At 57.5% G+C, this 24,364-nt stretch overlaps 1 protein-coding gene and 1 long non-coding RNA gene across 4 annotated transcripts in view; one reads left to right on the forward strand and one right to left on the reverse strand.

Moving 5' to 3' along the window:
• Positions 1-252: 252 nt before the first annotated feature.
• Mdga1 (MAM domain containing glycosylphosphatidylinositol anchor 1) overlaps positions 253-24,364 on the forward strand; it is a 53,473-nt gene continuing 29,361 nt past the window's right edge. Inside the window, exon 1 of one of the 2 annotated variants that reach the window (XM_046450761.2) lies at positions 253-1,187. In XM_046450761.2, coding sequence (XP_046306717.1) covers positions 1,121-1,187 — 67 coding nt within the window. In that variant the 5' untranslated portion in view covers positions 253-1,120. The remainder of the gene's footprint in view (positions 1,188-24,364) is intronic. The other variant, XM_046450760.2, reaches the window with a different exon arrangement.
• Positions 16,466-21,805, reverse strand: LOC124096762 (uncharacterized). 2 transcript variants are annotated; one of them, XR_006852996.2, is made up of 5 exons: positions 21,544-21,805; positions 21,047-21,166; positions 19,787-20,025; positions 18,405-18,565; positions 16,468-17,982 (listed from the first exon to the last, which is right to left on the reverse strand). It is a non-coding gene; the product is annotated as an uncharacterized LOC124096762 (long non-coding RNA). The 2 variants fall into 2 exon arrangements; XR_009227360.1 differs by lacking the exon at positions 21,047-21,166 and having other exon boundaries at positions 16,466-17,982.

Raw genomic sequence — 24,364 nt, forward strand, 5'->3', positions numbered from 1 at the left:
GAGAGGGAGGCGGGGGGAGCGCGGAATGAAAAGCTCGGAGGGGCGAAAAAGCAGCACAGCGAAGCCCAAGTTGCCGAGCGAGCGGAGCGCTCCCGCGGCCCGGAGCCGAGCGGCCGCCGCGCCCCGCAGCCCGGCCCGGCCCCGCCCGATCAAGGCCCCCGCTGGCCGAGGCTGCCGGGCGGGGGCGGGGACGACCAACTTGGGGCGCGGCGCAGCCCGGCTCTCCCGAGAGCGCGGAGCCGGGGAGCGCCACGGACGCGGCCAGACGGCGGGAGCGGAGCGCGGCGAGCGGAGGCGGCCAGCTGCGCCCGCGCCGCAGCCCCGGCCTCGGCGAGGGCGCGAATATTTTTTCAAACGACTCAAACTTTCCTTCCTTCCCTGCTTCCTGGGGTCCCTCTTGCCTGGAATTGCTCTCCAGATTCCCGCTGGGCGCCGGGGCGCGATTCCTCCCTCGGGTGCCTCGGCGGCTCGGCTAACTTCGCGGACCCCAGGAGCCGAGTCGCTCTGCCAGTGGCCGAACCCAGCCCGCGCTGCTACCCCGCTCAAGAGGGCCAGGACTGAGGTTCCTTTGCAGCTGGCAGGTGCGCAGCCTGCCCCCTCAGGTCGGGCTGCTGAGCTCTCAGCACCGGGTGCAGGACTGGAGACAGCGAATTAAGCCCAGAGGAACCCGGGTCTCCCTGCCCCCGCTCCGCGGAGGGGCGTCCCCTGGGCGGGGAAACGACAAGTTTGTCAGTCGTCGGTGGCCTGTTGGAGCCAAGCGCCGCCGCAGCAGCGGAGAGGTCTTTGGAGCCCAGCACCCCCAGCGGACAGCCCTGGGGACCCGGGGCGGCTCGGCGACCGGGCTTCTTGGGCCGGGGCGCTGGCTGCTGCGCCGGGCGCGCCAAGGCACCCGGGGCTGGGCCAGCGCCCCCTGCGTCCCCATCAGTGCAGCGGCCCCACCGGAGAAACCCGGGTCGCCGCCGCCGTCACCGCCTACTCTTCAGTCCCCTGGTCGCCGCCCTCTCGGTCGCCTCTCAGGGAAAGAGGGGGACATAGGGGGTGTCGCGGGGCCCCGGCGGATGCGCCCCCCGCTGCCTCTCGGGCTGCGCCGCCTCGCGGGGATGAAGCACCGGCCGTGAAGATGGAGGTGACCTGCCTTCTACTTCTGGCGCTGATCCCCTTCCACTGCCGGGGACAAGGAGTCTACGGTAAGAGCCCGTGTCCCACTCCACGCTGGCTGAGCCCCGCGCGGAAACTTTGCAAGAGGCGCAAAGTGCGCGCTGCCGGGGTTTGGTGGAGACCTAGGCTCGGACTCTGGAGTGGATGCCCGCGTCTCCGCCCTCTCCTGGGCGCGAGGAGACCGAGCTAGCTGCTTTGGAGCATTGGGAATGGTCGTAGGGTCTGGCGTGAAGCTGGGGATGCCAGGAGGAAGTACTCACTTTCCCAAACCCTGCTAGGGCCGAGAGTGACTTGTGAACCCTTGAGAGAATCCAAAGGGCTCTGGAGACCCGAACAGACCCTAGGCACAGGGCTGGGGCGGCGACTTACACTGAGCCTCATCCTCTCCTGGCTCGGCTTCCTAAGTGGAAACGAGCGATGCAGGATCCGGAGTTGCGCGCTGCTTGCGGGCGAGCTGCTTGCCAGCGCCGCGGCCGGGCGGCGGGCTCTCCGCCTTCCCCGCAATCGCTGCGGCTTCGCTGCTTCTACTCGCTTCTTCCAGTCTGAGCGGATGCCGGCATCCCCTGCCTCTGGCGTCTACGGCCCTGGCATCCCTTCTCAGACCTCTCCTGAGCCAGTTCGGTCCCTGGCTTCCAGGAACAAAACCCCAGCCGCACCTTCCTTCCTCCTGCGAGCACAAGCAGACACATTCAGCCACCGTCCCCAGGAAACGCAAACACGGCACGCACCCATCAGGCGACGTGTCCAAACTCTGCCTCCTGTCACTCAGATTTGTTCTAGCGTACCCACGCCACGCTCAGAGAAGCAAGGGGAACTCCAGTTACCCCTTCTCCATTCCATATCGAGGGCTTTCCCAGGGAAGGCCCCAGGCTTGGGCATCACCTGTTCAGGGGTCTCCAGCCGGGAAAGTCCGTTTCCAGGGGCCATGGAGCTTTCTTGCCTTCTCCCGACTGTAGGAGAAGGTCACTTTTTAATGATGTGTAGCTGGAGTGGGCAACATTCTCTCTTTTTCCGGGGCCCAGGGCCTAATTATTCTTGTTTAGATCTGGAGGAGTTTGACCTGTCCTGAGAAGGGTGGCAGGGGCAGTGTCCCCTAGATGCCAGCTTCAGGTGCTGGTGCTAAGTCTTCCTTCTGAAGTGGCCCTGCTCCATCTGCCTGTGCCTGTCAAGAGGAAGGGGTGTCCAGGAGATGGCATGCTCTTGGCCCTCCACAGAGTGCTGGCCTGGGCTTAATTCCTGGATGAGGCTGGGCCAGGCATCTGGCCAAACTCCGCTTCTTAATCAGTTTGTGTTTCCCTACTGCCCCCCACCCCCCACCCCAAGGCTAGGAAAGGCAGGAGGGAGGAGGAAGGTTGCAGGGCCTGGGAGAGGCTGGGTATGCAGAGGAGGCTGCTGAGCAGGTCCTGAAGGCTTTGGCCTCCCTAGAATAGAGGAAGACACCAGTGGTCTAGGGGTTCCTCTTTCCTCTTTCTTCCCAAAGATTCCCTGCAGCTCTACTGCCATCTTTGAGGTGCCCTAGGAAGGATGCTGCTGAGGCCTTTCCTTCCTCCTGTTCATATCCAGGCACTCAGGAATGTGCTGGAAAACCCTTCCTGGGTGCCGCTGTGCTCCACCCTGCCCCTCTGTGTGCCCTTGAGCAGACCTGCCAAGTCCATCTCAGGGCCATTGTTCTCCTCCACCCTCTCCATCTTCTCCAACTTTCTCCAGGGCTGAACAAGGGCTCATCTTGAGGAGGCTCTTTGGGGCCTCAATCAAAAACCCCAGCAGTGGGGATTGGAGAACAAGGCAGTGGTCTCCGTAGACCCTTATTTCAGAGGACTTTGGGGCCAGCATTCGGCCACACGGTTACTGTCTCCTTTTCTCTCTTTATTTTCTCCTCTCCTTCATGTGCCCAGGTCCCAACTGCTCTCAGCAAAAATCAGAAAGAGGAGTGGGTGAGCTCGAGCCAACCAGGCTTCCCCACCTCTCCTGGGAGAACTGGGCTCTGGGGAAGGCTTGGCCGGCTGGGGAGTCGCAGGGCGGAAAGTCTTCATTAGGTGGATGGAGACAGGGAAAGATGGAACAGGAGCCGGAGAGGGCAGCGAGACTCTGGGGTCCTGGTGGTGCCAGGAGCGCCCGCCAGGTGTGGCAGAAACATGCCCCTTTGAAGGGCTGGGACTGCTCTGAGAAGTAGATGGACAGGTGGGGTTCACTCCTCTGCCCCACTCCAGTTTGTCTCTACCCTCAAAGCAGATGAAGTGATTCCGAAAGAGCCAGGGGAGCACATCGGGCCAGGGGTGGTACCTCCCAGGCCACCACTGCATCCAGTCCAGTGTGGGGCCTCGAGCACCGCAGGAGCTCCTTGGATATTTGTTGAATGAATGAATGAAGGGGCCGTGACTGGGGGAGATGGAAGAAATGCTTCTTGAAATGCTTGCTCCCCCAAAAGTCTGTCCAGGGCTTGGTTTCCCACAGGGCAGTGGGACTCATGTTGAGTCCTTAAGGCCCCGGAGTCCTAGGCTGGCAGTCGCAGAGGAGAGGAGACAATGGAAGCCCAGGGTTGCCTTGGCAGTGGGGAGGGAGGCAGGAGAAAAGTGTATACCTTGGGGAGGGAGCCCCAATCCCTGCCCTTCTGCCCCTAGGCCCGCGTGACTGGGGAAAGGACAGATTAATATGGAGGCTAAACTCTGGAGAGGAAGGTGAAGTAGCGCATGGGTAAACCAGCCTTTGGCCTGGGCTGTGGGTCTCCCTGCTGACACCAGCGGTAGGCAGGTGTCCAGGGCCCTAGGCCCTGTGCCTGCTGAGGTCCACCCACCTACTCCAAGGTCTGCTGTCTGCAGGGCTGGGGAGGCACTCTCAGCGTGGCCAGGTGGCTTCACTCTTCTTTGGGACACAGATGCTACAGCAGTGCTGGGCCAGATGGTCCATTTGGAGCTGGTCCCCCTCCCTCCTCGCTTCCCAAGCTACTGGCCCAGTTTGTTGTCCTCGGTGGTGGATCCTGTAATCTGCTTTCTGGCAGGCCAGGGGGCTGGGCTGGCAGGGAGGCCCAGTTCTGGGGCAAAGACAGCAGCCAAGTGATGGGGAGGCCGGTCCTGTGCGTGGATAGTGTCAGAGAACACCCCCTTTTCTGTTCCGGCTTCTCCTCCTCCTCTCACAGGACACAGACTTCCAGCCAGGGGCAGGTCGGTGGGATTCCTCTCCCTTACAAAAACATAACAAACCCCTGGATTATTTAATATGCAGGAGTGGGAATTGACATTATCCTTAAGACAGGTTGTTTGCAACTTACTGGTGGAAGTCAAAATATTTCACCAAAGGTGTCATCAGAAACTACTATCCTATGCTAATTTTTGTGGGAACATGAAGACAGATGTTGAATAATTTGACAAGAGCAACATAGCTCACAGAATTATCACCAAGTCAGGTTTTTTCCCCTCCTCTGGGGAGTGTGGTGCAGGAATTTCAGGAAGTGAGCCTCCCAGGGCTGTCTTCTGGGAGCCCATCTGGGTGTGGGTACTTGGGATCTTTCACTAGTTTCTGCCCCCTGCCTCCCTCTCTGACTCTGCCCTAGAGAAAGCACCAAATCAGAAAGCTGGCAGCTGAAGGCTCTGTGCTCCTGATGGACACTGCATGAGGGAGAGAAAGAATCTTGTGCGCAAATCCAGGAGGTTCTGTTTGCTTTGTGGGCTTTACCTGCCCTCCCCTTCCAAGTTGATGCCGCTTGGAGCCAGCCTGAGGGGTCCCCAGGCCGGGTGGTATCAGGCCAGAGAACCCCCGCCACAGGCTCAAGATCAGCCGCATGTCCCTCCCTACAGAGCCGCCTGGGCATCTGTGCCTCCCTGACGTGCAGCGGCTCTAGGTGAGGAAGAGGAGGGTTCCAAGGGGTTTTTTAGGCAGGGGCCACGCTGGGGATATCCAAGGGCCTACGTGTAATTGGCCAGGCCTGGCTGTAAGCTGCTGGGGCCAGGGTGGCAAAGCCTCATTTAGAGCCTGGTATTAGCTCTGCTTTGCTGGAACATGGAGGAGCGGGCGGGGGGCTCCGTAGGGAGAGTGGAGGGAGCTAATCACAGCCACCAGGCCTGGCAAATGAATGATGCAGGAAATCAATACCTGGGGGCGGGAGTGGAAATCCGGGCAGTGGTAGCAGCCCTGGCTTCTCCCGCTGCCCAGTAGGCAGGGACAGGTCCAAGACGAGCGAGACAGGGACTGGAACGCGGAGGGGTTCCCGCGCAATAGGCACCCCGCCCCACTCCTGACTCTCACCTCCTGTTGCTGGGCTCAGGAAGGTTGGCCAGGGAGATACCCCACCTGGCGGGGGCGGGAGGCCTGGCGGTGGCACCTGTGCCTCCCAGGCCTGGAAGAGCCTCACCCCGCTCCCCACCTGCCTCTAGACTCCCGAGAGCCTGAGTAGGTCCCCTGTGTGGGTGTGAGTGGAGAGTGGGTGCTGCCAGGGGCCCTGCCCTGGGCGGCGGGCGCTGCTGCTCCACATGTGGCCAGCAGGGGGCGGGCTTGGCCACCACATTGCTTCTGCCTTCCCTGGGCTCCTGTGGGCCTCACCCTCTCAGAGGCACCAGAGTTATTCTAATTCCACAGTCTGGGGCTTTAGGCGACTCCTTAGGACCTTCTAGAGCTCCAGGCCTTCCCCCAGCTCCCACACATTCACTCGAGTGTCCCAGGGCACCCGCCCATGACCAAAGCCACACTCCCTGCATTCTTAAATGGCCCAAGTGTTCCATGGGCCTGAACAGAGGTCTGTGGTGGGGCTCAGCCCAGCTTGGTGGGCTCTGCCCCAGTGAGGCTGGGTGTGCTTGGGGAACCGCATGACTTGTGCCCTCACAGAGCTGCCTCTTTAGGATCCTGAGGTATGGCCTGTCTTCTGTATCTTTGTCCCTAAATGTCACAAGACCCTGCTTTGCAGGTATGTGTCTGTGAGGAGCCCCTGTGGCATTTAAATGCTGATGTGGGAGGCGAGAGCCACACTTAGTTCAAAGGAGTGATTCTTTTTTTTTCTTTTTTCAAACAATGAACTCTCCCTTTTTCTTAAGTCTATGAATAACACATGTTCTTTGCAAAACAATCAAAGAATACCAAAAAAGTATAAGAAAGTAAAGCTCATTGACATGCCACCAAGCATTCGGTGATGATTCTTTTGGTCATCTTTTAGTGCTCAGAGGAAGGAACCTTTGGGGGAAGATCACTTGTTATGATAATTCCTTACCGTGTGGAAGTACCTCCCGCCAAGCATTGTCTCAGCCTTTTGCCTTTGGTTCCAATGGCATTCTGAGAGGTCAGCACAGGGTGTCCTATTGTCTCCAGGTGAGGAAACTGAGATTCCAAGAATTTAAGTGAGCATGTGGTGTGGTGGCTCCAGCTTGTAATTCAAGCTACTTGGGAAGATGAGGCAGGAGGATTGCAAGTTTGGAGCCAGTTTTGAGGACTTAGCAACACCTTGTCTGAAAATGAACAAAAGTGCAGGACGGGCTAAAGCATTCAATCCCAAGTATTGCAACCATGAAAAAAAAAATTAAGTGACCTGATCAAGATTAGTATTAGTAAGAAGTGGTCCTAAGACTGATCCCACTGGATCTCTGATTTGGGGGTCAGGAAAGCCACGCACTGTTCCTCTCACTCGCCCTTCATTAATATTTACTGAGTCCCTCCCTGAGCAAGACCCAGTTCTGGGCACTGTAGAGCTACTGAGATGAGTCGAGTGGGCCACAGGAGAATGTGGCCCCCAAAAGATCTTGGTAAATGCAGGTTGCAAGGGCAGTAGGGACTGAGGGAACCAGAAAGATAAAGAGTTCACCTCAAAGACCTTGGCAAACAGAAGTAAGGGCTGCAGAGCGCATCCCGGCTGGGGGGCACAGTGTGGCACCACATGGAAGCTAAAGACCCTGGGTGTGTGGAAGGACGGTCTCTCATTTGGGCTAGAGCCCAAGTTGAAATGGAATCAGGGCAGTTAGACTGGAAAAGAAAGGAAACCATCATCACCACCATCATCACCACCACCATCACCTCCATCACCATCACCACCACCATCACCACCATCATCACCATCATCACCACCATCACCACATCATCATCACCACCACCATCACCATCATCACCACCACCAACACCACCATCATCACCATCACCATCACCACATCATCATCACCACCATCATCACCATCACCACCACCACCATCACCATCATCATCACCATCATCATCATCACCACCATCATCAACATCACCACCACCATCACCACCACTATCATCACTGCCATCATCACCACCATCATCACCATCACCATCATCATCATCATCACCACCATCACCACCATCATCACCATAACCACCATCACCATCATCATCACCACCACCACCATCATCACCATCACCATCATCATCACCATCATCACCACCATCACCATCACCACCATCACCACCATCATCAACATCACCACCACCATCACCACCACTATCATCACTGCCATCATCACCATCATCATCACCGTCATCATCATCCTGCTGACAGTTCCTACAGCCTGAGGTGGTGAGCGAGCATGGGCTCTTTCAGTCCTCATTACAACCTCTTGAGGGGTTGGTTCATCAGTCCATTTTATAGATGAGAAAACTGAGGTCTCATAGAGATGGAGTCACTTGTCCACGTGGCAGACCCAGACCTGAGCCCAGAGCTAATGACAGCAAAGTCCATGCTTGGGGGGAAGGGTCTGGGATCCGGGGTTTGGGAGGAGCTGCCGGGTGGGTCAGCCGCAGGGAAACGTGGATGCAAGCCATATTTTGGGATGCAGAGCCACAGAGATGTGTGTTGGAGGAGGCCGTGCAGAAGACTGGCCAGGAGGCCTTGGGGCTGTTCAGACTGAGAGCTTGAGTCAGGGTAGTGGCTGATAATGGACACGAGGAGAGGGTTCAGGAACCATAGTCATCCCTTAAGGCACTGAGTTTCCTAGTGAGAGGGTCAGGCTTTACTCTCCTGGAGTTTCATTCCAGTTGTGGGAGACAGGCAGGACTCATGTCAGTGAACAGGATATGTGTCTTATGGTAATGAGCACTTTGGACAAAGAAGTGGCAAACTGTGGTTCGAGTTTGTAAACCGCGGTCAGTGGCCTCCCTGAGGAGGTGCCACCAAAACAGAGATCTGAAGATACCAAGAGAAGAAGCCTCGTGGATGTCTCCAGGAAGTATGTTCCGGTAGGAGAATAGCTGATGCAAAGGCCCTGGGGTAGGAGCATGCCTGGCCTGTTTGAGTGGTAGTAAGGGGGCCAGAGCAGTTGGAGCAAGAGAGTGAGGGGGTGGGGAATTAGCAGGGCCAAGATGTCTGAATCCTCCAAGGCTATGTGAGGACTTTGGGCTTTATTTTAAGTGAGATGGATGCCGCAGGAAGGTTTTGAGCCAAAGAGGGACCTAAGTGAACACCTTCTTAGTAGAATTCCTCTGGCTGCCACACAGAGAATGGGCTGTCGAGGGCGAGGAAGGGAGCCCATTAGGAGCTGCTGCGATGGACGAGAAAGGAGTTTGAACAATCCTGACGCCCTAGACCCTAGACGTGGTGGGAAAGCGCTCTCACAGTGGGAAGAGGTAGAACAAAGCCACCAAGTGGAGGGGTTGGGGGCAGTGATGCCGACGAGAGCCTGGACTGATCCCAGCTCTGCCCTGCGCCAGCTACGAGGGCCGGAGAGGTCACATCTGCTTTCCGGGCTGTGGCTTCTCCTTCGGTCAGAGGGGGTGGCCCTCCTGCCCGCTGGATTTCTGGGAAGCCTCCAGGGAGCCCGAGTGCAGAGCCCCAAGCTTAGCGAGGCCTCCATAAGCACCTTCAATGAAAGCAAGTTGAAATGCGGGATTGTGGCCCTGGGACGTCACAGGGAGCGTGGGCAGGTCAGGTGTGCGGGAGTGTCGGCTCAGGAGACAGAGGGACTGGATTTGCACATCTGGAGTCCTGTCCACAGAACACTGTGGTGGAGACCATGGGGTGGAGTGAAGTTGCCAGGGAAGGGGGTGGGGAGTGGGGGGCCGAGGCCAGAGCCCTGGGGCACCAACATTGAGGGGGTGGGGGAGACAGAGTAGGTGGCATCAGGAGAGGAAAGAGGAGACCAGAGCAGGGACCCCAGAGTCCGGGGGGGGGGGGAGTGCATTGGAGGAAGGTGTGTCTGAGGGAGGGGAGGGGAGATGGATAAGAGAAGGTCAGCAGAGGTGATCCCAGTGGCTTGCAGGAGGCTGAGAAGGGAGGACGGAGAGTTCAGAGCCAGCCTCAGCAAAGGCAAGGTGCTCAGCAACTCAGGGAGGCCCTGTCTCTAAATAAAATACAAAAGAGGGCTGGGGGTGTGGTCAGTGGTTGAGTGCCCCTGAGTTCAATCCTGTACCCTCACACACACACACACACACAAAGAGAGGAGGTCAGCTAGGACAGGACAGGGGAGGGGGACATCAGAGTGGGGGAGGGGGCTCCTCACCCTTTCCCACATGGGCAGGAGTCCCCTGGATCTCATGAAAATGCAGATTGCGATTCAGTGGGGCTGGGGCCGCACATTTCTTACCAAGTCCTGCTGCTGCCCTGGGTTGGCGCGGCCTGGCCAGGGTCTGAGGAGCGCAGGCTGCACTCTAGCTGCGTCTTGCGCAGGGCCTCCTGTCCAGGGCCTCGGATTCCCTCTGGCAATCAGCTGCAGGCGCGCCCACCTCCGGGAGAAGCCTGTGAGTGACACAGAGCACTTTGTAAACTCCGAGGTGAACCGTGGGGACTGTCTCACAGAGCAGAGGAGGCGGCAGGCAGATGGCAGGGAACCCTGGGTGTGGGTGGCACATAGGCGCAGGCAGGACTGGCTGCGCTTTTGGGGAACCTGGCGGTCCTGGGGGGGGCGGGAGGGCAGAGCCCCCAGCTCTTGCCTGGGGGTGCGGGGCTGCAGGAGTGGGCGACCTTGTCAGGGGCCTGGCCTGGGCAGCTGGAGGGCGCTGCTTGGCTGGCTTTGAAGACGCCACCCCAGGCTCTTTTCCCGGTTCCCTTCTGCTCCCAGACACTCAGGCGAGATCCTTTGATTTTCTGGAGGACGGGAGGCTGTGCTGAGTGGCCCTCAGCCCTGGGTCTGCCGGGACCTCCTGGAGAGCTTCTCCCACAACACAGCCCCCCGCCCACCCTCCTCATTCAGGCTCTGCAGGTGGCACCCAGGCAGCTGTGCAGGGGCACAGCTGGGGCACAGCTGGACAGGCAGCAGGTGGAGTGAGTCAGGCCACAGCTCCGTCTCCTTCCCTGGGCCATCTGAGGGCATGTCTGGGTTTTCCAGGTCACTGCTCAAGTTCAGATTCCAACCAAGCTCATCAGGACCCTGGGGTCTTTAAAAACCCACTTGTTACTGTCTAAACCCTGGGCGGAGAGACTTCGGATTCTAATGGTGTTCACCGGAAGCCCCAGGCCAGGGAGCTCAGGGGGAAGCCCCTGTCCCTGCTTTGAACTAAGGGACCTCGGTCCCAAACCTAGAGCGATTGGGAGATACCGCTGGGCGCAGGGCTTCCAAAGATTTTATTTTCTTGTTTATTTAACTGGGGGTGGAACCTAGAGGGGCTCTGCCACTCAGCTCACTGGAGCCTTTCCTTTTTGGGGGAGTGTGTGGCGCTGGGGGTTGAACCCAGGGCCTTGTGCACGTGGCACTCTACCAGCTGAGCTAGGTCCCCAACCCTGTAGCGTTTTTTCATGTTTTCTTTTGAGACAGGGTCTCGCCAAATTCTAAGACAGGCCTGGAGCTTGTGACCCTCCTGCCTCAGTCTCCTGAGTAGCTGGGTGACAGTTGTGTGCTGCCGCCTGGGCTCCCATTGATTTTCTTTCTTTTCTTTTTTTTGGTACTGGGGATAGAACCCAGGGGCGGTTAAGCACCGAGCCCCACCCCCAGCCCTTTTTACTATTTTATTTACAGACAGGGCCTCCCTGAGTTGCTTAGTGCCTCTCCGTTGCTGAGGCTGGCTTTGAACTCGAGATCCTCCTGCCTCAGCCTCCCAAGCCCCTGGGATTACGGCCTGTGCCGCCGCGTCTGGCTCCATTGATTTTTTAATAGGTCAATTCTGTTACCTTTCTGAAATGTGGCCCTTTTGTTTATTCTCTTTCCCGTCTGGTTGGGGATAAAGTGGAAATTTCAGAACTGATGTGTGCAGTAGCAATTCAGTGTATGTCAAGCAAATATGTATGAAGTGTCTCCTGTGTATCTGGAAAGGTGGTAGGTGCCGGCGGCCGAGGTGATCACAGGTGAGGGCATTGCAGGTGGCCAGGAGGATGCAGGCTTTTCCCAAGTCCTCGATGTCCAGGTGGAGACACCTCGGCTCAGGGCAAATGACTTGCCCCATTCCCTGCAGTTGGCAGGTGGTGGAACCAGGATTTGAGCTCAGCCTGCCCGGCACCACACATTGCCCCAGTGTGAGGCTCCCGAGGACCCTGCCTGGCTGGTTTTTGTTCTCCAGATGGTGCTGTGGGGGATGAGTCAGCCCTTGGGTCCAGCGTTCCCCAGGAATGACCTTCTGTGGCTGGAAGCAGAGGCCTGAGGCTAGAGGCTGAAACAATGTCAGCTGCCCTCCACTGTCCAGGGGTGGGCTAACCAGGCTCCTCTCATCTTGCAGCCCCCCTTCCTGAGGCAGCGGTTCTCAAACCTGCCCACACATTAGAGTAATCTGGGAAGCATTAAAAAGTTGCCATGCCCAGGTTGTACCTTATGCAATTATTTCGGAATGTTTAGGACAGGCAATCAGATACCAGCATTTTTTTTTTTAAGAAAAAAAATCTCCAGGTGATTTCAGTGTGTAGCAAAGCTAGGCAAATCTTGCCTGAGAGCATTTTTTTTCCCAAAGTCATTAAAGGGCTGCTGGGGCTCAGCCCTCAAGCCATATTCCAGGCAGGAAGAAGGGAGGAGCATTTAAAAGGATGGGCATTACTAAATAAGTTGGTTTCCTTTAAAGAGCTTTCTCAGAAGCCTCCTCCAGTGACTTCTGCTCACATCTCAATGGCCATTCTTGACTGGAAGGAGACTGAGAAATTGGTTTATACTTATATTTTTATTGATTGTTTTATGGCTTGAACCTGGGGACTTGTGGACAGATTTACATCCTCTTTTTTTGAGACAGGGTTTCACTAACTTGTGACCCTCCTGCCTCCGCCTCGCAAGAGCTGGCATTATAGGCATGTGCCACTGTGCCCCGCTAAATAGACTTTCATATGGGAGATTCTTGCCTAAGAAAAATATTGGATTTCCTTTTTTGTTTGTTTTTTTTTTTTTTGTCTTGGTACCAGGGATTGGATCCAGCAGTGCTTTACCACTGAGCCCCATCCCCAGCCCTTTTTATTTTTAATTTGAGACAAAGTCTTGCTAAGTTGCTGAGGCTGGCCTTGAACTTGTGATCCTCCTTCCTCAACCTCCGAGTCACTGGGATCAGAGCTGTGTGCCACCGTGCCTGGCTGATGCCTAGTTGGTAGGAAGGAGCGGGTGGTTTAGGAAGGTAAGGAGCGGACTGCCACAAACCCCTAGGCAGAGAGGGTGGCATTTCCCAAGGGGGAGGGATTTAGGGACATGAATGACAGTGGCCTCCCCCTCCTCCCACTTGGACAGTTTGGATCAGGTGGGGGTGGGGCTCTGGCTTCCCTGAAAATGGCCAGAAAGACCACTGGGGAGACTGAGTCCTGGAATGGGGAAGTGACTTGCTGTGGTCACCCAGATGTCCACCCTTAGCTGCCTGTCACCCGCTGGTTCTGACCCTGCTCTCCCTGCACCCCACTGCTGAGCTCACTTACGTGGCACTGGGTTCCACTGATGGGCACCTCTCTCCACTGGCCAGTGTCTCCCTCAGTACTAGCAGCAGCAGAACTCTGTGGACTGGGGAAAAGCAGGTCTTTTGGGAAGTTCTTCTCATAGTCTGACTTTATTTCAACTTGCTGTAACATAACCTCTTATCAAAAAGGTTCAGGAGCTGAGGCCCCCGAGCCAAACTTGAATATCTCCTTGACCCTGAGACTTTCTCCATCTTGGCGAAGACACTTCCTCAGCTATGAGAGGGATACTGGGAGGGTAAAGTGGGAAGGAAGCAGGATTCCAGTGGCCTTCTCTATTCGGGTTGGTTCTGGTGTTCAGTGAAACGCAGGGGGACCTCGGGGAGGTCAGCTTACCTTCTGCCAAAACGCATTAGCACACCGGGCAAGCTGGAGTCCTGTGCTGTGGCGAGGCCTGGCTCCTCTCCTTTCTGGAAGACCACAGGGTCGATGCAGAGAAGGCCGAGAAGGGAGGCTGTCCGCAGGTCAGCCAGGGGAAGCAACCCAGTGGGTTGCTCTGAGGCCCTTCTCCCCGGGGCCCAGGCTGTTGATGGAAGAGTGGGCTCTCGGATTGCAGGTTCCAGGCAGGGAGGCTTCTGGGGCTGCTGGGTGGAGGAGGTGGAGCCGCACAGGGTACTTGACATGCCTGGGGGAGGTTGCGGGCATCTGTGGGCTCTGATTTGTGGCCTTGTGAGGTTGAGCAGTGCCCACCAGGGACACTCCCAATGCACTTGGATCGTGGTCTCAGCAGCAGCCCCTGAGCTGGGAAGTGGAGTACACGGGGTTTATTTGGGAGATAAATCCAGAAAGCGTGGAGGAGGAGCAGGGAGTGGGGGGGAGCCGAGGGAACCCACTAAAGGTGCCTGTCAAGCCAGTGACTGCCACGTCCCCTGGGGAGCTCCGGGACACTGAAACACACAGTTGGGTGGCATCCCGGGTGGGCGAGGCACTGGCTGCAGGCTGTTCCTGGGAGGTCAGTCCCCCACCCCGTAGTCCTTTGCACACTAGGAACATAAGCTCCAGTGGCCAGAGGTGGCCCCTGGTGGTTGAGGTGGGCGGTGGCCCTGCAGGGCTCGGGGAGGGGCGCCAACAGCCCTGCTCTCTCTGGAGGAGCCTCTGAGGCCCTGTCGGCAGGCCCAGGCGGCCTGGCCGGGTTCTTTCTTCCTTAGGTTTTCTGGGTTGCGCGTGTTGACCCGAATTTCCAGCTGAGAACCCTCCCCTGTGGCCACCCCACCCGTAAGCTGCTCATTTACTTCCTGTGACCAGAGCCCCCGCCTGTCGATGTCCCCAAGACTTTCCTGATAGAAGTCAGGATCTCTGAAGGATTGAGGGGCCTCGTGGTGGCAGAAGGCAAGGCTGGGGATCAATGAGGACAGACCAGCACTCTGAGGGTCCTCGGGGCATTGCCAGTCTCGAGGAATTCACAGCCAGGGTGGAGGCGGGCACAGTCTCTGGCCCTGGGAGACCAGGCCTCCTCTCTGCAGAGCCTGAGGGGGGGCGGGGGCGGGTAAGAGGAGAGTAATGAGGTCGCTGCAGCTGTCCCGTCCCTCTCCAGGGACCAAGCCTTGCCCCATGGGCCATGACGGGGCTAGTCTGCACCTCTAAATGTCCATGGGCCTGTGAGTCCATCTCGAGTCGCACCTTCATCTGTTTATTTTTGGTACCAGGGATGGAGCCACGGAGCCACATCCCAGCCCTGTTTATGTTTTATCTGAAACAGGGTCTCGCTAAGTTGCTGAGGGCCTTGCTAAGTTGCTGAGGCTGGCTTTGAACTCAGATCCTCCTGCCGGAAGGAGCTCACTGCTGTGGGATGTCCTGGTGTCCTGGGAGCACCCACACCCTGTTGCTGGCTCCCCCACCCCGTGCTTTCTGGGGGCCCAGGGAGCAGGACCGCGAGTCCAGCGAGGGCTGGTCGGCTGCACCGTTCCCTCCTTCTGCTGGAGGGTGGGTGCGGGGGGGTGGGGGAGACCCTTGGCGTGACATAGACTGCTCTCAGGGGTACCTCTGTCCCTGTGGGTCTCTTGGGGGCTTCTCTGGTCCACCTTCATCCCACTGCCCCTCCACCCAGCTCCTGGTGGCTGTTGCCTTAGTTCCTGGGTGGGGGCGGGGCACAGGCCTCCAGCACCCTGGGGACAGGGGTGTCCCTTGGTCAGTCCAGTGCTTATGTCCAGTCTGGGGGTGGCTGCCCTCCAGCCCTTGCAGGAGACCTGAAGTGGGGGGCAGGGGCAGGCCGAGGCTGGCCTGGAGCTCTGGCTAATTTCCCGGGCCTCGATCGATCCCGCAGCTTCTCCTGAGTCTATTAGCAGTCGGCAAGTGAAAATATCCCCCATCGCGAGCCCTGACCTGAGACAGGGAGGAATCCATAGCAATTTGTTCAAACAGAGGAGAGCGGTTCCCTCTGATTTGTATTCCAATTTATTCCAGGCAGGAAGGGGGTCAGGGTGGGAGGGCAGATCCTGGCGTGGCCAGAGCCGGGCTCGGGCCGCCCCCTCAGCCCCCCGTGCCAGCCAGGGTGGCAGCTGGTGCTGCCACGGTTCCTGGGGGGCCAGGAGGGGCGGCGGGGGGCCAGGGAGCCTGCCAGCCTTCCCAGCAGGCTCTGCTTGGCTGGGGAGCTCAGTTGTGGATTTGGTCTTCACAAAACGCAAAGCCACCCGCTCCGGGCCTCTCTCCCGGGCACTGGGCCTGTGCCAGGCGTGCGCTCACCCGCGGTGCCTGTGCCAGGCGGGGGGCTGGGCCCGGGGTGGCAGTGGCCCCAGCTGGGCCCAGGTCGGGTGCTCACTCTCCTGAGGCCCTCCCTGACGGGTCCAGCAGGAACGAAGCTCTGGGCTCCGAGGGGAGGGGCCGCCTCTGAGAAGCCCAGGTGCCTCTTCCCGGGACTCGCGGGGCCCTCTCCAGCAAGCCCTCTCCAGAACCCCTACAATAAGGCTGCTCCGGGTGACACTTATTAAGTACCTACTGTTTCCTGGGCACTGGGCTGGTGCTGCCAATGGGGTCTCTGCAGGGTCCTGGCCTCCTCCTCTGCCTCCGTTTCCTCATCTGTGCCCCCCTCCCCCCTGCGCCCACCCCATGCCTCTGCTCAGTTCTCATTTCTTCCTGGGGGCCTCCTGGTCATCGAGGGTCCCAGGGCTGGTGCCTCTGAAGCCCCCAAACTTCCTCTGGCCCCATCACGCCCCAGGGCCTGGGTCTCCCAGGGGTGGTGCCCTGGCAACCAAGGAGGAGGACCCTGGGGTCCTGCCCAGCCCCCACGTCCGGGCCTCCACTGTTCCCTCCCCTCTGCGTCAGCCCCCCCCCCGGAGGGGAGGGACCCGAGAAGCTCTTCACACCCAGCGAGGTGCCAGCGGCTGGCAGCTCCGAGGTCAGCTGCCGCACATGACTCCCAGGCCCATGACACCCCGAGTCTAACTGCAGAATCACGTAGCTAACTATATCCGAGTCGGGGCTTCATCACTGTGTTGCTGGGGTCGGGATGGGGGGGGGCGCAGGTCTGAGTTCGAGTTCTGCCCCAGCACATGCTGGCTGTGTGGCCTGGGCAGGTTCAGGCCTGTGCCACCAGGGGACAGGGCTCATGGTGGCGCCTTCCCCAGAGGGCTCTGGTGCAAAGGGGCGAAGGGGCGAGTGGGTCCTGCTTTAAGCCCAGGGCCTGCTGTCGGAGGACCCTGCTATGCCGCACCAGCCAGGGTGCGGGTAGCTGTCGCTGTTGCTGCGGTCACATAGGCTCCCACCAGGACAGTGGCGTGGGAGGCTCTGTGTACAGGCAAGGGACACAATATTGGGAGGAAGAGGCGATGAGATGAGGCCCAGGCTCCGGCCAGGAGAAGGCGTGGGAAGCCAGAGCGCTCCCTGCTGGCTCCGTCCTCACCCACCCTCCACTGCCACCCCCTCGGCCCACTCTAGACCTCACTGTCCTCCCAAGAGGCAGCAGCCTCCTCCTGGTCCAAAGCCTCCCTCCTCCGGAGGCCTCTGACCCGGGAGCCTCCTAAGGGCCATGACTTTGCTGTCCCTGGCTGTGATGGGACTCCCATCCCCTGGCCTCCCGGATCTCAAGTCGCTGACCAATTGTTCAGCATTATAGTCGGATCCCATGGTGCAGGCCACTCGTGTGGGTTTAAAATCTTAACCAAAAAAGGAGAGGAAACCCTTCAGTGATGGAGGGAAAAACAAGAGAGCGAGAGAGCGAGAGAGAGAGCAAGAGAGAGAGAGAGAGAGAGCGAGAGAGAGAGAATGCTTTAGCAGGAGGACAGGTACTGCATCTCCTGTTTATAAATATACCTGATGCTAAGAGAAAATATATTCCCAAAGTTCCTAAACTGATTCTTGGAAAAAGATTGTTCTTCCCTTTCCAGGATTTAACATATTCTCCCTCCCGGGGGCGTCTCTATTTGAAGGGACACAGAAAGAGAATGAAAACAACTAATGTTCATGAGCGTTATGGACGCCCAGAGCAGAGGAGGGATTGAGAACAACAGAGGTGGGCACAGGTGGGCTGTCTGAAGTGGGGTGGCCAAGGGAAGGCAGAAGGGAAGGAGGGGACAAGCTCTGGAGAGCTGGAGAGAGCCGTCCAGGCAGGAGAGCTGTCGGTGCAAAGGCCCTGAGGTAGCCTTGGCCTGCTTAAAGGAGGGCAAAGAGAGGAGTGTGGTTGGAGGGGGAGGGCAGCAGAGGGCAGAGGCAGGACGGGCTATTTATTTTATTTTTTAGTTGTCGTTGGACACAATACCTTTACTTTATTTATTTATTTTTATGTGGTGCTGAGGATCGAACCCAGCGCCTTGCATGGGCCAAGTGTGTGCTCTACCGCTGAGCTGCAACCCCAGCCCCCCTGGACAGGCTAGTTAAAAAGTGTCGGTGTTGACTCCAAGTCAGACGGGAGCCACAGAACGGTTTTGTGCCCAGAAGAGGAGGACCAGACCTGGTGTTGGGATCCTTCTGCCTCTGCCGGTCAGGCTGTACCAGGCCAGGCAGGAAGCAGGGTAGGATTCTCAAGAGCTGCAGGAGGTGACCAAGACAGGGTGGCCTTGCAGTGGGGGGACTGGGGCTCAGTCCTGAAGGTAAAGCTGACAGGCCTCGCTGGAAAAGAGGACATGGGGTGTGGGAGGGGAGGACGTGGGGAGGGAGTCCCAGATTTCTGCTCACCGCTGGTGTGTGGGGGTGAGGGGTGGCTCCAGGGACTTAGGGGGCAGGAAGGGCGGTTGCCAGAGGTCAATGGATAGAGGGGAGCATAAAGCTAATCGGGGTCTTACATTTCCACTGCCTGGGTTTGAAACCTCAGAGCTACCCTCCTGCCGCCCCTGGGTTGGGTTGAAGATCCGGCCTGCAGGACCCTGCGGGACCCTGTGGGACCCTGTGGGACCCTGTGGGACCCGTGGCCCTCCATCTGCAGAGCAGCCTTAAGAAGATTCTGGCCGCCAGGTTGCCGTACCCCCAAGCCCACCCCACAGCTGGTGGGGTGCTTCCCGGAGCTGTAGCCGGACTCGGGAACCCATAGTCACCTGGGGCAGGGGGATTGGAGTGACGCTGGCCGTGGGAGACCCCCCTGAAATGCTGTCTGTCCCGTCCTCTTCCATCCTGGGTCAAAGTCCCCGCCTGGTCCCAACTGCGAGATTCATTTTGCCTTCAGGGTGGATGTCGTTCTTATAATCCACTTAAACAACTTCACGGGAAAAAAATCAACCTGAGGGTCCCCAAATGTTGACCATTCACCCTCAGCCCCCTGCCGGGCGGCCCATGTATGTTTTCATAGCAGTGAGCAGTAGTCCCTTCTGCTCCCAGGGCTGGCTTTATCTCCTATCATGTCTCCGCCCATTGACCGAGTCCTCAGACCTGTCCCTTTAAGGGCCACGGGACATCCCTTCACTGGTGTTTGGGCCACCATTCCTCTGTGGCTGGGCATCTGGGTAGGGGCCAGTTCCCTTTCATTTAAACAGCTTGGTGGCGAGTATCCTGGTGTGAGTGACTGTTTTCTTTTAAATTATTTCCTTGGGGCCGAGTCCCCAAAGTGACATTGCCTGATAGGCCACGGGATGGGGCTGTTTTACGGTCCTCATTTTGTGCTGCAGGGTGGTGCCCCCAGGAGGGTGAGCGCGCTTGGCACCCAGCCCAGCCACAGGGCGTTGATCGTAAGTTTGCACTGGTTTCAGGGGAGCGTGCTGATTCACTTCTTTTTACCGTTTTTTTCTTTTTGGTACTGGGGATGAACTCAGGGGCACTCGACCACTGAGCCACATCCCAGCCCTATTTTTGTATTTTATTTACAGACAGGGGCTCACTGAGTTGCTCAGGGCCTCCCTAAGTTGCTGAGGCTGGCTTTGAACTCAAGATCCTCCTGTCTCAGCCTCCAGAGCTGCTGGGATTACAAGTGTGCACCACTGCGCCTGGCAGTGATTCACTTTTTAATTTCTAATTTTCACTTCCTGAAGCCACAACTGTGTCTTTCAGCACCTAATCAGATGACTTTATCTGTGCAGAACTGGATGGTGTACGGGACACTTTCTTACATGTCCTCCCACCCAAGAGGACATGGTGAGCCACTATCATTGGCCTCCATGTTATATGGAGTTTAGTCAAGTCCACAGCTGGAGTGGAGCCTCCGCTGCATAGAAAGGACTCCCACCCACCTACCACCATCCTGCTCCTCTTTTTAAAATATCTTTTTAGATATACATGACAGTAGAACGTATGTTGACACATTATACACGCATGGAGGTAACTGCCCATTCTTGTAGCTGTACGTGATGTGGAGTTACACATATGAACACAGGAAGGTTACATCCCAGTCATTCTCCTGTCTTTCCCGTCCCCATCCTCTCCCTCTTCCCCCAACTCTGCCCTGTCCCATCCGGGGAACATCCTCTCCTCCCTCCCCAATGCTTACCGTGAGTCAGCATCCACGTATCAGAGAGAACATTCGGCCTTTGGCTTTTGGGGACTGGCTTATTTCACTTAGCATGATAGTCTGCAGATCCATCCATTTACCAGCAAATGCCATGATTTCATTCTTCTTTATGGCTGAGTAATAGGCCATTGTGTATTTGTACCACATTTTCTTTATCCACTCAACTGCTGAAGGGCACCTGGGTTGGTTCCATAGCTTAGCTGTTGTGAACTGAGATGCTGTGAACATTGACACCATCCGGTTCTTATCTGAGGGCTCAAGATCCCCTCATGCCCGCATTTGCCCCAGTCTAGTGTCCAGACCACATTGTCCCCCCATGGAGGCCTGAGCCTGGAACCTGGCTTGGGCCTCAACTCCATTGGGCTTCAACAGAACTGTGTTTTATCACTTTGCTGCCCTGGGTTTGGGGTTGTGGCAGGGGGCTTCAGGGGCTCCTGGCTTCAGTAAAGCCACTGCTCCCTCACTCTCTGGCCCAGGACTGGCCCAGGCTGTGCACTTGAGGCTGGAGGGGTCCTAGGGCAGGGTCACTCACGGGGCTGTCAGGCTCCACTTTGGACCGGGTGGACCTTCTTGGTTCAGGCGCACCTGGAGGTTTGAGTCTGGCTGTTCCTCCCTCTGTCTGCAGGTCTGGAGTCTCGCTGGGCAGCTTGCACTGTGCCCATCACCACCCCATTCTCAGTGTGTCGAGCACACAATAGGGAGCCCTCCTGTGCCCATTTTACAGTCAGGAAACTGAGGCTCCAGACTAAAGGGTAAATGATTTGCCCCAGGTCACACAGCAATGGCTGCCTGGAGGAGCACCCTGCACTAGTTCCCGTCACCTGCAGTCCTCCGCCTCCCGCGGGCTTGGTTCATCCCAGCCCAGCCGCCGCGGATTCTATCATTTTAATGTATTTGCACGGGCTCAGATTTATATTTGTCTAGAGGCCACACAGTGATGGACAGGCTGCTGGGGCTGTCCTGGACCCAGGCGAGACAATTTTAGGAGTGTCCCTGTCTATGGGCCCCGCATCCCTGGGTTCAGGTCCTGGGTTCCTGCCCCGATGGGTGGTGGCCTCTCTGTCCCACTGTCAACTTTCCTTCCAGTGATTTCCACCTCATGCTGGCTCTGGGGACTCTACCCTTTGGGCGTCCTTCCAAAGCAGGCTTTGTTTCCAACCTGTCCTCTTGTTGGACTTTGAACAGGTTCCCAAAGGGCCCCGGGCTCTATTATCAAGTGGAAGTGGGACTGGAACTTACAGAGCCCCGCCAGGCGCTCAGCAGAGTGTCCTGCACCCCACCTGCCGCAACTTGTTCACTCCTACAGCAACGGGGGAGTCGTTCCCAGCAGAGCGGATGCAGGCTGTCCCTCTCTGGCAGCTGAAGGAGGTCGAACAGTTTGCCCAAGGCCCCGGGGCCCTTCAGCAGGAGGCAGTGTCCTCCCTCCTGCCTCCTCGCCACACCCCACAGCAGCCCCCAGCTGCCCTCCGTCTTCGAGGCGCAGCCTTCCATCTGCCTTTCCGCTGTCTCCCCGTGAACGTCCCCTCTGTACCGCCTACAGCTGCCATTGTCCCCCCATTGAGAGTTTGATCCTGGTGTCCCCCGCCCACCAGAGAGAGAGTCCCTTTATACTCTTCCTCAGGAGACCTCCAAGCCCTCATTTAAGGGCTTTCCTGGTGGCCTGTCTGGACACCCCAGGCTCCAAAGCAGGTGTGCAGATGAGCCTGGCGCTGACCCTCTGAGATCCTGAGCCTCACCTGGCACCTCCGTCCCTGGGTGTCCTCCGCTGAGGCCAGGGGTGGGCGTGGCCTCCACTGCCAGCCTAGCGGGGATGTTAAGGTGCTGGCTGCTTCCGGAAGCTTCGGGCTCTGCAGCCGTCAGTTCTGCAGACAGAACCAGGCCCTGCAAGCCGCAGAGGGCGGCCCCTGACGGTGCGAGCGGCGCTGGTTTTTATGCTCCGTGATGGCGACGGGTGGCAGCCTGCGCACTGATCCTTTCATCTGTGGCTGCTTGCCACGCTCAGTGACAGCGCCCTCGTGCCCAGAGGTCAGAGATACATGTACTTGGGTTGCGGACAGATTTTTTTTTTCTTTTTTGCAGCCAAAAGGGAGGTCGGCTGCATATGGGTTTGGTTTGATCAGCAAAAAAAAGTCCTTGTCGCACCGTGGGGACGTTAGCCTGGTCTGCAGCCGGGGGAGGGCGGAGGCTGCTCATGGAGGATGGCTGTTGTCTCCTCGGCTCTGCGTCCTAACACCGAGCACAGGAGATTTCGCATACTAGGTGCTCAGGAAATGGTAGAGAACAAATCAATGAATCAATGGCAGATTAAGAGGTGATTGTGTGAGCCCCTGAAGGCCTGGGAAGGCAGGAAGGCAAAGAGTGGCCTGGTCATGGGTCTGACCACCTGGAAGTGATCAACCAGAGGCCAAAAGTTGGCTGCTCCTGCCCCTCAAGGTGACCTGCACTGGGCGAGGCCGGAGGAGAGGGTGTGGGCCCGTGGGGCTGCTTCCCTTGGCCTCCACACAGAGGCCGGAAGCCTCCCCAGACCCTGAGGGCTCCTGAGAAGTCCCTGGCCCACTCCTGGCCGTAGACAGAACAGTGTCAGGCAGGCAGCTCAGGGGGACATCTGGGCTGCACAAAGGGCAGAGTGACCCTCTGCAGAGAGCCCAGGAGGGCAGGGTAACTTCCCCCAGGGGCCCAGGATCCAGGACCTGTGGGCCGCAGGAGAGGCTGGAGCCTCGCTCCTGGCAGGAGGCCCAGGCCGAGCAGGCCCAGCGCCTGCCTGGGAAAGCCTCCTCCCAAGCCCCCGGCCGCCATTCTCTGAGCAGCTAATTAAAACAGAAAAAGCCTGTTAATATTTCAGCACTGTTAACTCCGCTAAATTATTAAGTGTCCATTTGCATTTCACGCATAAAAGGATCGATCAACATGTGCGTACCAGAGCTGGGAGGGTAGGAGGTGTCCCCGAGAGGGACGGTGGATGCTGCCTGGGACCGGCCCCAGGTGGAGATGTGGCCTGAGCCCTGAGCCCTGAGCCCTCTGTCCTCAGCACTGGGTGGGGCACTGGGCACGTGCAGACGCACGGGGTGGGGTTAGTGTGGAAGTTGGGGAGTGAGATGGACTCTGGCTCAGGGGGTGTCCTAGGACAGCTTCCTTAACCTCGCAGAGCCACAGCTTCTCCTTTGAAAAATGGAATCAATACCAGGCTTGTTGTGGGCGATAATGAGATAATAGGTACAAAGTGCTCAGTCCAATGCTGGAACAGAGTAAATGCTCAGTAAACAGTAGTAGTTATGGCCATTGTCATATTATGGGACTGGGGTATGGGTGACCAGCCCAGGTCTCTGGCTCACAGTGAACCCGTATGCCTCTCAGTAGGCCATTATGTTTTGGTGCTGGGGACCAAACCCAGGACCTCACGCAGGCCAAGCCTGTGCTGCACCTTGAGCCACAGCCTGGCCCTTCAGCGGGGCTGTATAGGTTTCATTCTCATCCAGCTCTTCTAGACTATGCCTCCTTGGCACAGGGCCCGAGTGCCACAGCCCCCTGTTACCTGGGCAGCAGGGTTGGCAGGTTTGTTGAATGACTATCTGATGGAAGCCAGGACCAAGATACAGACCCCGGTTCTGTACTGCCTTGCCCAGAACACGCTGGACACATGGGGAGGTGGTTGGGTTGTCGGCACCTGCTTTGCCCTCTGTGGGCGGGAGGAACCAGCTCAGGTAGAGAGGTCTCGCCTGTGTGCATCCTGAGGGTCCGTGGTTCCCCTCTGGGCCTGTGGGTGTGGGCAGACCCCACCCCGCTCACACATTTGGGGTGCGTACATATCTGGAGGGGAAGGAGTGAGCTGATAGGCCAGAGGCACCCTACCTTGGCTGTTCTCGCTATGACACTGCCCCATGGTGACATCTCTCTTGCCACTTGACAAGAAGGATGTCCCACAGAAGGAGCAGGTTACACAACCCCAAATTAGTTTTTGGTTTTTGGTGTTATTTTTGATACAAGGGATTGAACCCAGGGATGCTTAACCACTGAGCTACATCCTCAGCCCTTTTTAATATTTTATTAGAGGCAGGGTCTCACTGAGTTGCTTAGGGCCTTGCTGGCGTTGAACTCAGGGTCCTCCTGCCTCAGCCTCCTGAGCCGCTGGGATTACAGGTGTGCACCACGGTGCCTGGCCCAAAGTAGTTTTGTAGGAAGCCTTAGATCTGCATCTTTTCACTTGTTTTCCCTCTGTCTCTCTAGATGTCAAGAGATATTCTGTGAAGAAAGGGTTTATGGTCAAGTTAAAAAAACAAATTTGGAAAGCATTGGATGGATAAAACTGAGTTCTTTGGGTGTATTTACTGCAGAACTTATCAAAGCCTTTAACCATAAAGTCTCTCTGGCAGAGAGAGAAAGAGAGACAGACAGATAGGCAGACAACATTTAGCATCTTTATTTGGCAGTGAAAATCTTCTGCTATGGGTTATCAAGGAATGCTGTAGGGGACACACTTTTCTTTTTCGTGGAAGTTTGTCCACACAGCTCAGGAGAGCGGGGTAGCAAAGTCTCACAGACCAGAGGCAGGGGAATATA

This window comes from Marmota monax, unplaced genomic scaffold (genome assembly GCF_021218885.2).
Source record: "Marmota monax isolate L192 unplaced genomic scaffold, Marmota_monax_Labrador192_F-V1.1 WCK01_AAM20220418_F8-fsc00127, whole genome shotgun sequence".
Lineage (NCBI taxonomy): Eukaryota > Metazoa > Chordata > Mammalia > Rodentia > Sciuridae > Marmota > Marmota monax.